Genomic DNA, 12,941 nt, shown 5'->3' with positions numbered 1-12,941 from the left:
ATTTTTATTGTGATGGAGTACAGACATTATTAACATCCATCCATGTACTTTCCATATTTGAAATTTCCAAACAGATTAAGGTATTTAAGTGATTGAAAGAATAAGTTCAATTATAGATATGTTCCTAAAGTTACAGGAGTTTCTCCACTCATTGTTCTCCTTTGCCTGCCCTCTGCTGGACTCTTAAAACTGAATATAATAGTATAGTCTTGTTACAATTGCAACATGTGTGTAAGAATTCAAGATTTTATATTTATGTTTTCTGAAATTTTGTCAAATATGCTAATACAGGATTTTCTGCACTCCAGATATATGTGTCAGATACTGGTGGAATGAGCATTTTGCCCAGAATAGAGAATTTTGGTTTTCACAGTATATGAAAAGAACCATGCCAAAACACCTAATTCATTAGCACCTCTAAAAATCTCAGAGCTTGAGAAGATTCATAAATGGGAAAAGTCTAATTAGATGACAAATCCATGAACTGGATGAAGCCCTTAATAACTGACAATTTACCTGATTAAAATTATCATTCAATTAGTTTCAAAACAGTATTTAATATAGCATATATGATAGCAAAACAATGTGTACCCATTTTATATTGTTTGCAAAATTCTTTGAATGATTTAGTTAATATATCCTCCACTCTCCCCATTTATAAGTATCCAGAGAAGTTAGGTGACTTGAGTAAGGTCACACAGGACCCAAATGAGCAAATCCAAACCTCTGAATCCTCATTCCCGCAACAAGATTTCTGAGCCCAATGAGCCATATGCCTTTTTAAAATGGATGGTTGCCAGAAATGAAAATAGTTTTGTCATTCCTAAGGGCTCAGAAAATCCAACCTTTAATTGAGTTTTATAACAAGAATGAATTATTCAAAGTCCTGAAGCATCTTTTCTAATCTTTGTATTAATTTAAACCACTGTAGTGACATAATTCTATCGGAAATACTATTAATTGACTCAAAAGATTTTGAATCAAGTTCACTTTTTGTGGGACAAAAGGGAAGGAGACAGAAGTTTTATTGAACACTGAAACCTAAAGAAAGTACTCAAGTTTTCTAAAGGAGGAAAACAAAATAAAACCGAATCTTCCCTCCTGAGCGCCCTGGACAGTTCCATCTTAGGTGACAAAAGGGCATAGCCACTCGAGTTGACCCTTGCTTTACCAGAGGACAGATCTGGGACGGGAGAAGATCTGGACAGAATCCTAGATCACGTCTGTCCCTGGGGGCGGCTGGGGCTGAGGGGTCTTGGTTCTGGAAGGGGCATTCAGCCCGTTTTGAAATGACGGTCGGGATTTCCCCATCCCGGGGCTGGAAGGGACCTCAGGTTTCTGGTCCCACCCTTGCCTGCATGAGAAGCCTCTCGCAGACAGGACAGGCGGCCGCCCAGGTGGGCACGCGGACAGACCTCCCGCGGGGGGAGCACAGGGCTCCCCAAGGGGGCCGTTCCACTCCAGAAAAGCAAATCGGTTCGAATCTCCGGGCAATTTCTCTTATCAAGCCAGTCTGCCTTCACCGCTCTCAGAGCACAGACAGAAAACAGGGAGGTCTTCCTCGGGGGAGGGGCTGGAGTTTCTAAACGTTTATTTGGCTAACAGGGCTTCTCTCTAGTTGCCTCCCTTGGTCATTCTCCGGCTCTTATTCCATGCATTTAAAAACCCGATTCTGGGAGGGGTCCATGGGCTTCCTCAGCCTGCGGGAGGAGGGGTTCGCACCCACAATGCCGGGGGAGCCTGAAGGAAACCGGAGGATGCGGGCCACGACGGCCTCGGGCATCCTCCACAGCCCCGAACCCCAGCCCAGCTCCAGAGCTCTGCGAGAGAGCGCCGCCCTGCGGCCGAAGTCCCACAGGCCAAGCCGGCGCGCCCCGGCGGAGGCCCCGCCCCCTCCGCTCTCCGGCCTAGAGCTACCCCGCCCCCTTTCCCCGCCCTCTCCCGCCCCCCACCACTCGGACTAAGGGTGGGGCCGGAGTCGTCCCCGCCCCCTGCCCGCGCCCCGCCTCCACCCTGCTCTCTCTAACAGTCTCTCTCTGGGCCCGGCCGCGCCCCGCCCCCTCCTCCGCGCCCCGCCCCCGTTAGCTCTCCTGGCCGGGCGGGCGCCGCCTCTCGGGAAGATGGCGCTGCACTTTCAGGTCAGTGCGCGCTCCGCCGCGGCCGCGGGGCTCCGGCCCACCGGGGGAGGGGAGGTGGCTGGCAACGGCTGGGACCCGGCCGGGAGCAGCTCCCGCGGGCGCAGCCGCGGCCCGGCCCGGGTGTCCTCCTCTGCCCCAAGCCCCCTCCCCCGGACCCCTCCCGTAAGCTTGTGCACCTTCTCCCTCCACGCCTGCCGTCCCCGCCGCCGTCATCATTGCTCCGCCATCCCGGCCCCCAGCCCCATCCTGCGGTCCTCCGCCCTCCCTCCCCTAGCCCGCCGCCGCCCCCGGGAGGCGGGGCTGGGCTCAAACCTGGATGGAGAAGTGGGGGGTGGGGGGGGGTGTAGGTGGTGACCGCAGGGGGCGCCATGGCGGCGGCGGGGGGAGGGGGCCGGGCCTCCTGGGGGGGGGCCCGGGTGCGAATGTCGGGGCTGTCACTTAAGTAGTGGGTGTGAGGACCTCAGGCGAGTCCCGTCGCCCATCTGTGCCTCCCTCTTGTCGCTGAAGGAAGGGGGGCTTGGGCCGGCGGTGCCCCCGCTGTCTCCTCTGGCCCCCACCCTGTGATCGCAGCCCGCGGGGCAGGGCCGGAGATGCAGGCCGTGGGGGCCGTGTCCAGCACCCCTTCCTGCTCGCCGTCTGTGAACCCGCCAGCATGTCTGAGCCCGCGTCACAGACCGAGTCAGACGGGGCTTCAGGGAAAAACTCGGCTTTAACCATTGCCGGGCTCCCGCGGTCTCCGTGTGCGTGAGCTCCTACCTCTGTCAGTGACACAAGCTCAGACCTAGGCAGTCACCTTCAGTTCCTCCTCCCCCCGGTTCCCTTCTGCAGACTCTGCTCTAGGGCTGTCTCCAACGTCAGTGGCCCGTCCTGGTCAGCATCGCGGTTACCGGCTTAGCTAAGGCCCTCCTGAACTTCTCCTCAACTCTGGCAGCAGCTTCCTAGCCGATTTTCTCAGGGCGTATCCCTTCCCTCCGTTCATCCTGCAGGTCACGTCCCCTGCCTACACTAGGTCTTCAAGGCTTAAAAGAATAAAGTCCAAACACATTAGTATCACATTCATATCGGATACATTGGAAGCTTCATATTTCACTGCCTTTTTCCAGCTACCAATGGAACAGAGGAATAATGTTAGACGTTGGTATTGATCCAGAATTGATCAATACAAGGTTGGGGAGTCAAAGGTGGTAATAACAGTACTTGGAGTACTTCGCATGCAGGTGGCAAAATAAGGAGTCCTGTGTAGCAAAGAGGGCAATAATGGTCTGGGCAAATTCAGAAGAATTAAATTGAGGTCAAAGTAACTTCATTGGGTATGAATGAAACTGGCAGCGAAATGAAAGAGTATTATCAAATTGGAGGTCTTTTAAAAAAAATATTTACTTTTAGTTTACAACATTCAGTTCCACAGTTCCTTGAGTTTCAAATTTTCTCCCCCTTCCTCTCCTCCCCCCTTTCCCCTCCCCTCCCATGGCAGCATGTAATCAAATATAGGGTCTACAATACCTCCACATTAAACATTACTCAGGTTGTAAAGAAGGATTATAACCAATGGTGTGAACAGTGAGAAAGAAGGAACAAAACAAAAAGAGCAGGTAGTTTGCTTCCATCTGCACTCAGACTCTGTAGTTCTTTCTCTGGATGTGGACATCTCTTTCCATCATGAGTCTTTGGAGTTGTTTTATAACCTTACATTGCTGAGAGGAGTCCAGTCTATCAAGGTTAGTTAGTCATCATACATTGTGTCTGTAATTGTGTACAGATTTCTCCTGGTTCTGCTCTTCTCACTCAACATCAGTCTATATAAGCGTCTCCAGGTTATTATGATGTACTTCTGCTCCTCATTTCTTATAGCACAACAGTATTCCATTACATTCATATACCACAACTTGTGTAGCCATTCCCCAATTGATGAGCATCCCCTTGATTTCCAATTCTTTTCTACCACAAAAAGAACTGCTATAAATATTTTTGTACATATGGATCCTTTTCCCACTTCTATGATCTCTTTGGGATACAACCCTAGAAGTGGTATTGCTGAGTCAAAGGGTATGAAACTATTTATAGCCCTTTGGACATAGTTCCATATTGCTCTCCAGAATGGTTGAATCAGTTCACAACTCCACCAACAATGCATTCGTGTTCCAATTTTTCCACATCCTCTCCAGCATTTATCATTTTCCTGTTTTGTCATCTTAGCCAATCTGACCAGTGAAATGTGGTACCTCAGAGTTGTTTTGATTTTCATTTCTCTAGTCAGTAGTGATTTAGAGCATTTTTTCATATGCTTATAGATATCTTTAATTTCTTCCTCTGAAAACTGACTGTTCATATCCTTTGACCATTTATCAATTGGTGAATGACTTGTAGTCTTTTAGATTCGGCTCAATTCTTTGTATATTTTAGAAATGAGGCCTTTATCAGAGACACTGGTTGTAAAAATTCTTTCCCAATTTTCCACTTCCCTCTTCATCTTGGTTACATTAGCTTTATCTGTACAGAACTTTTTCACAAATTGGAGGTCTTAAAGGTGAAATTATTCCTTGTAATCTTGACAAGATCACAAGAATGATAGACTTTGAATTTGTTTTTGGGTGAGGGCTGGCTTGAGGTGTGGAATAAGAGGATCAAAATAAGGGAAATATGAGAATGTATGCTCTGCAGGTTATGATGGCAGCTTACATTTGTATAGCACTTTAAAAAGTACTTTGCACAAAAAATAACCACCTGAAGTATGTAGTAAGAACAACATTATTCCCATTTCACTGATAAAGAAAATTATTCTTAGAGATCTTGCAACTTGTCAAAGGCACATACCAAGTGTTTGACCCAGAATTTGAACTTGGGCACAAAATATCTCAGCAAACTAGAGTATTGGGCTAAATCTAAGATGAAATTTAATAGAGACAAATATAAAGTTATCCTTGACTTTAAAAAATAAGCTTTGTAAGGACAAGATGGGGTAGAAGTATTTAGACATCTGAAAAAAAATTCTGGGAGTTTTAATCAACTATAAGTTCTATATGAGCTAATAGTGTGATGTGACTGCCAAAAAAAGATAGTGTGATTTTAGTCTGTATTAAGAATGGTACAGCTAGTGCCTTGAGAGTTAGAGTGATATAATAATTCAAGTGTAAACTATGAAATAGGAAGATTTGGCTTTAAATCCTGTCTCTGACACTAGCTCTTTGACTTAGGGCAAGTCACTAAATCTCTCAGGGAATTCTGTTAAGGCTGAAAATTTCAAATATGTTTGCTGATGGGAGAATTTTCCCTCTCTTTGTTAGAAAAAGTCCCAACCAAAACCAAAAATGAAAAGATAATTCTAGAACTAGGGAGGTGGTATTCCTGCTCTACTCTACCTTAAGGCATTGAATATTGAATAATTTTGAGTGCCATGTTTTAGGGAGAACATTGGCAAGCTAGAGATTGTCCAGAAAAGGATGGTAAGGATGATGAAGAGCCTTGAGATCCTGCCATGAGGAAAGGAAGGGGCTGGAGATGTTTAATCTGGAGAAAAGAAGGCAGAGGACAGATTTGATGACTGTCTTCAAGTACTCAAAGTCAACTGCAAATCATATCATCAGTTCCCTGATACCATGGTCCTCTTCGAAAACGAAAGACAAACACAACTACTTGAAGGGATATCATGTGGAAGAGAGATTAGACTTGGTCTGCTCCAACCTCACCCCACATCATAGAATCTCTTTTATGATCGAGGTCAAGCACCATCTTCTGCATGTTCCTCCCTCCCCCCCGCCAAGTGCTAGTGACCTTCCCTTCAAATTATCTTGTATTATTATCTTTTGTATTTATTCACTTTATATTGATGCTTTAAATTTTATATATATGATGCAAGTTTTATATCTCTTACAATATAAGCTCTTTGTGAGTAAGGATTATTTCGTTCTCTGTACTTACAACCCCAGAACTTGCTTAACACAGTGCCTGGCACATACTAGGGGTTTAACAAATTCTTGTTGATTGATTGGTTGATGTGACTGGAGCTTTCCAGATGCCATATCTTTACTGACACTTTTGTTTTCATTTGATTTTTCCAGGTTCTCTGCCTGTTATTTTTTATTTGCTTGTTTATTTATTTATTTGTTTGTTTGTTTATTTATTTATGTTTATATTATTATAAGTCATATCTATTATTCTATTGCACATTTGTCCATACATGCTTAAAGCCTTCCCAGGCTCCCTTCAACTATATACCTATCAATTAGCAAGCATTTATTAAGCATTTACTATATTCCAGGTACCGCATTTCTTCCCAAACTCTAATATTATAAATTTTGTATTGGTATGTTAGCATTTATCACATTCTATTTTGTAGCATATTTTTGTGTTTGTGTATATTGTTTCATCTCTTAAAGTGTAAATTTTTTGAGAATAAAGACCTTGTATTATTTATCTTTGTATCCCCTGTGGAACCAAGCACAGTGCCTTGAATACAGTGACTATTCACTAGAGACCATGGCTTATGAAAATTGGTTGGGGAAAAAAATGCTGACATTTAACCCTGAGAAAAAAAAGGGGATGGGAAGAGTAGGAAAACATGATGGTGGCCTTCAAGGTTCTAAAAGGCTGTCATGTTGAAGAGAGATTAAGTTTATAGTAGAATATATTCTTGAGGAAGTGAACTATTTTTCTTTTTGTTCTTTGGATTTCTGGTATCTAGCATAGCACCTTATACATGCTAAGTGTTTAATATATATTTGTTGAATTGAACGGAATTTGTTCCATTTGGCCGCAAAAGACTGAACTAGAAGAAGTACCTGGAGGGATTGGGCTTAATGTAGGGAAAAATTTAGTAATTTGAGTGTTCAGAAATGTAAAGGACTGCTTTAAGTGGTGTGGCTGGTAAAAGATGAGCTATCTGAGGTAATAGGTTCTTTACCACTGGAGGTCTGAATGGTCATCATAGCAGAGGCTGCATAATCGCTTATTGAGGAGGTAGTTAGAATTCCTGTTCAGGTAGAGGTTAAATTAAGTAGTCCTTAAGGTTCTTTCCAACTCTGAGAGTTTGGACATGGTGGGGGACAAGGCAAGCTAGGGGAAAGGATCCCCTGAAGAAGGGCAAGGTAACTATTATCTCCACTTTCCATATTGTTTAATCTGACAAGAGAATGTTTATTTTAAAAATTTGACATTTTTATTTATATCTTTCAGGTTTGTTTGTCTTTTACATCACCAGAATTTCTCTCAGAAGAGGAAGAGATAAATAATATGCAAAATTAATTAGTACCTCAAAAAAACCTGAAAATACAGGCAATATTCCATACCTGTGGACCTTTCACCTCTGCAAAGGAATGTGTGTGTGTGTGTGTGTGTGTGTGTGTGTGTGTGTGTGTGTGTGTTGGGGGGGAGGATTTTTTCTCATCTTTCTTCTTTGGTGCCATGCTTATTCTTTGTAATTTTTCATCATTCACTTTTTCTTGTTTTGTGATTGTCCTTTCCATTTACATTATTTCATTCATTGTTCATATTGCTTTCTTGGCTCTGCTTACTATATGCTGTATCAGAACATGTAAATCTTTACATGTTTCTCTGTTTTTCTCACATTGATCATTTCTTACAGTACATAACACAATATTATATTCATGTAGCATAATGTGTTTAGTCCTTCTCCTGTTGATGGGTATCTACTTTGTTTCTATGTCTTTGCTTCCACAAAAAGTGCTTGTATAAGCCTTTTGGTATAATATGGGGAATTGGAAGAATAGAATCTTTTATGGAAACATGATAACTGTCTTCCATTTATTTGAAGGGCTGTTCTGTGGAAGAGAAATTACTTTTGTTTTGCTTAGGCCTACAGGGAAGGACTAAGAGCAATAGGTATTTCTAGAGAGGCAGATCAGTTCAATGTAAGAAAAACATTATTTTCTAATAACTGGAGCTATTTCAAAGTATGTATTGTCCTGGGAAACAGTAGTTACTCCCTTACTAAGAATGTCAAATGAAGGCATGATGACCATGTACTAGAGATACTGTTGCTGAGATTTCTGCACAAATATGGGATAGATTAGATGCTGTCTGAGGGCCCTTTCATTTCTGAGATGGTACTGAGGAAAGGGGAAAAAGAGCTCCAATTCCTTGCCTATTTTGGGTACATAATATCGGTTATGTTGATTCTGAAGATGAGTGGTTATAGGAGATGGAAAATCTCCAGTTGAAAAATGGTTACATTAGTGGATAAGAGGATCAAGAAGAAATGATGGTTGTTTCTAACTCAGGAATTGGTAGGATTGAGGATTAGACAGATATGGAAAGCTCCTTTCAGTAAATGAACTCTTTTATAATTTAAAACTAAATTGGAAGAGAGAATTCTCATCTAGAAGAGTATGGACAGAAGAGATGAGAAAAATCACAAAATCTCAGTTGGAAGGAACTTCAGAGACCATTTATTGCAACTGGTGCCTGAACAATAATCCCCCAAAGTGATAATTAAACACTATTGTATTGTGGTTTTTCTTTTGTTCTGGAAGAGGACCATTACATGAGAAACCCTTCTCTTGCTGTATAAAAAATAATGAAAAGGCTGGTTTCCAGAAAACCTGGAAAGATTTATCTGAACTGATGGAAAACTAAGTGAGGAAAACCAGAATGATTTACCCACTAACAACAAAATTGTAAAGATAATCAACTGTGAAAGACTTAGCATCTCTGTTCAATGAAATTATCTACCGCAGTTACATGTTGAAAAATGCTATCTACCTCCAGATAGAATTGATGGACTCAAAGAGTATAGATTGAAGCATATTTTTCTCTCTTCCTTCCTTCCTTCCTTCCTTCCTTCCTTCCTTCCTTCCTTCCTTCCTTCCTTTTTCTTCCTTTCTTTCTTCTTTTCTTCCTTCCTTCCTTTCTTTTTCCCTTCCTTTCTTCTTTCTTCTTTCCTTTTTTTCTTTCTTTCTTTCTTTCTTTCTTTCTTTCTTTCTTTCTTTCTTTCTTTCTTTCTTTCTTTCTTTCTTTCTTCCTTCCTTCCTTCCTTTCTTTCTTTCTTTCTTTCTTTCTTTCTTTCTTTCTTTCTTTCTTTCTTTCTTTCTTTCTTCCTTTCTTTCTTTCTTCCTTTCTTTCCTTCTTCCTTTCTTTCTTTCTTTCCTCCCTTCCTTCCTTTTTTCTTTCTGTTTTTCTTTTCTTTCCTTCCTTCTGTCCCTTCTTTTTTAAATTTATTTTTGTCTTTATTAATTTGTTCATTTACTTTTACTGTACAAGATTCAGTTCCCCATTTCTTTGAATTTCAAATTTTCTTCCCCTCCCCCTCCCATGGTGACATACACTCAGGTATAGGATTTGCATATACTTTCACATTAGACATTGGTCAGGTTTTAAAAATAATTGTATCGGATGGAATGAACAATGGGAAAAAGGAAATAAAACCAAACAAGAAAAAGAAAGAGAGTAGGTAATTTGCTTCAATCTGTATTCAAACTCTGTTCTTTCTAGTTCTTTCTCTGAATGTAGACATCTCTCTCCATCATGAGTCTTTTAGAGTATACTTAGAGCCCTGCATTTCTGAGAAGAGTTCAGTCTATCAAAGCTGGTCATCACACATACGTTTTATCTATAATTGTGTACAAATTTTTCTTGGTTCTGCTCTTCTCAGTCAGCATCAGTTCGTATAAGCCTCTCCAGGTAAATATGAAATCTATCTGCTCTTTGTTTCTTATGGCCAATAGTATTCCATTATATTCATATACTATAACTTGTTGCCATTCCCCAATTGATGGGAATCCCCTTAATTTCCAATTCTTTGCCAACACAAAAAGAGCTGTTATAAATATTTTTGTACATATGGGTCTTCCTCCCGCTTCTATGATCTCTTTGGGATACAACCCTAGAAGTGGTATTGCTGGGTCAAAGTGTATGAAGTTACATATAGCCCTTTGGGCATAATTCCAGATTGCTCTCCAGAAAGGCTGGATCAGTTCACAATTCCACCAGCAATGTATTAGTGTTCCAATTTTTCCACATCCTCTCCAGCATTTATCATTTTCCTGTTTTGTCATCTTAGCCAATCTCACTGGTGAGATATGGTACCTCAGAGTTGTTTTGATTTGCATTTCTCTAATCAATAGTGATTTAGAGCATTTTTTATATGCTTATAGATATCTTTAATTTCTTCCTCTGAGAACTTCCTGTTCATATCCTTTGACCATTTATCAATTGGAGAGTGACTTGTATTCTTACAGATTTGACTAAGTTCTCTGTATATTTTAGAAATGAGGACTTTATCAGAGACATTGGTTGTAAAAATTCTTTCCCAATTTCCCACTTCCCTCTTAATCTTGATTACATTGGTTTGTTTGTACAGAAGCTTTTCAATTTCATGTAATCAAAGTTATCCATTTTGCATTTTATAATGCTCTCTAATTCTTGTTTGGTCATGAAGTCTTCCCCTCTCCATAAATGTGACAGGTAAACTATTCCTTGCTTTCCCAGATTACATGTGTGTATATATGTATGTATATATTTATGTGTGTATATATATATATATGATACTATAGTATCATCATTTATACCTAGATCATGCACCCATTTAGACTTAATTTTGGTATGAGGTGTTAGATAATGGCCTATGCCCAGTTTCTGCCATACTATATTCCAGTTTTCCCAGCAATTTTTGTCAAATAGTGAGTTCTTATCCCCAAAACTGGGGTCTTCGGGTTTATCAATGAGTAGATTATTATAGTCATTGACTGTTGAGTCTTGTGTACCCAATCTATTCCATTGATCCACTGCTCAATTCCTCAGCCAGTAGTTTTGATGACTACTGCTTTATAATACAGATTAAAATCTGGTATAGCTAGGCCACCTTCCCTAGCATTTCTTTTCATTAATTCCCTTGATATTCTGGGCCTTTTGTTCTTCCAAATGAATTTTGTTACTATTTTTTGTAGTTCTATAAATAATATTTTGGAAATTTGATTGGTATGGCATTAAATATGTGATTTAATTTAGGTAAAATTGTCATTTTTATTATATTAGCTTGACCTAGCCATGAGCAATTGATGTTTTTCCAATTAGTTAGATCTGACTTTATTTGTGTGAAAACTGTTTTGTAGTTGTGTTCATATAGGTCCTGGGTTTCTTTTGGCAGGTAGATTCCCAAATATTTTATGTCTACAGTAATTTTAAATGTAATTTCTCTTTCTATCTTTTGCTGTTGGATTTTGTTAGAAGTATATAGGAATGCCAAGGATTTATGTGGGTTTATTTTATATCTTGCAACTTTGCCAGATGTATTTATTGTCTCAAGTAGTTTTTTTACTTGATTCCTTAGGATTCTCTAAGTATATCATTCATATCATCTGCAAAGAGTGATAGCTTGGTCTCTTCTTTGCCTAATTTGATTGCTTTGATTTCCTTTTCTTCTCTAATTGCTACTGCTAACATTTCTAGTACCAGATTGAATAAGAGGGGTGATAGTGGACAGCCTTGTTTCACCCCTGATCTTATTGGAAATGCTTCTAGCTTATCCACATTACATATAATACTTGCTGATGGCTTTAAATAGATGCTACTATTATTTTAAGGAAGGCTCCATTTATTCCTATACTTTCTAATGTTTTTAATAGGAATGGATGTTGTCCTTTGTCAAAAGCCTTTTCTGCATCTATTGAGATAATCATGTGGTTTCTGCAAGTTTCATTGTTTGATATGATCAATTATACTGATAATTTTCCTAATATTAAACCATCCTTGCATTCCTGGAATAAATCCTACCTGATCAAAATGTATTATTCTTGTGATCAGTTGCTGTAGTCTTTTTGCTAATATTTTACTTAAAATTTTTGCATCTGTTATTCATGAGGGAAATTGGTCTATAATTTTCTTTTTCCATTTTATCTTCCTGATTTAGGTATCAGTACCATGTGTGTGTCATAAAAATAATTTGATAGGACTCCTTCACTAATTTTCCCAAATAGTTTGTACAGTATTGGAATCAATTGTTCTTTAAATGTTTGATAGAATTTGCTAGTAAATCTGTCTGGTCCTGGAGATTTTTTCTTAGGGAGTTCACTGATGGCTTGTTCAATTTCTTTTTCTGAGATGGGGTTAAGAAATTTATTTCCTCTTCATTTAATCTGGGCAACATATATTTTTGTAAATATTCATCCATTTTACTAAGATTGTCAAATTTTTTGCATATAATTTGGCAAAATAATTCCTAATTATTGTTTTAATTTCCTCTTCATTGGAAGTAGATTCATCTTTTCTTTTTTGATGCCATAATTTGGTTTCTTCCTGTTTTTTTTTATCATTTTGGCTAAGGTTCTATCAGTTTTATTGGTTTTTTCATAAAACCAGCTCTTAGTTTTATGTATTAATTCAATTGTTTTCTTAATTTAAATTTTATTAATCTCTTCTTTGGTTTTCATTATTTCTAATTTAGTATTTAATTGTGGATTTTCAATTTGTTCTTTTTCTAGCTTTTTCAATTGCATGCCCAATTCATTGATCTCCCTTTTCTCTAATTTATTCATGTATGCACTCAGGGATATAAAACTTCCCCTAAGAACTGCCTTTGCTGCATCCCACAAATTTTGCTATGTTGTCTCATTATTGTCATTCTCTTGAATGAAGTTACTGATTGTTTCTATAATTTCTTGTTTGACCCACTCATTCTTTAGGATTAAATTGTTTAGTTTCCAATTAGTTTTTAGTCTATCTTTCCATGGTCCTTTATTGCGTGTAATTTTTATTGCCTCATGATCTGAGAATGATGCATTTAATATTTCTGCCTTTGTGCACTGAATTGTGGGGTTTTTATGTCCTAGTACATGGTTGATTTTTGTGTAT

General features: G+C 39.5%; 1 protein-coding gene across 1 annotated transcript in view; it reads left to right on the top strand.

Moving 5' to 3' along the window:
• The first annotated feature begins 2,069 nt into the window (after positions 1–2,069).
• The window catches only part of RANBP17 (RAN binding protein 17), a 350,044-nt gene continuing 339,172 nt past the window's right edge, over positions 2,070–12,941 (top strand). Inside the window, exon 1 of the mRNA XM_069102382.1 lies at positions 2,070–2,138. Within this exon, the coding sequence (XP_068958483.1) occupies positions 2,121–2,138 (18 nt within the window). The 5' untranslated portion in view covers positions 2,070–2,120. The remainder of the gene's footprint in view (positions 2,139–12,941) is intronic.

Source organism: Petaurus breviceps, unplaced genomic scaffold (assembly GCF_028583685.1).
Source record: "Petaurus breviceps papuanus isolate PSGF00001 unplaced genomic scaffold, PetGlider_PUasm1.0 551, whole genome shotgun sequence".
Taxonomy (NCBI): domain Eukaryota; kingdom Metazoa; phylum Chordata; class Mammalia; order Diprotodontia; family Petauridae; genus Petaurus; species Petaurus breviceps.
Note: the sequence above shows the minus strand (reverse complement) of the source record. Positions and strands in the feature narration are given on the sequence as shown.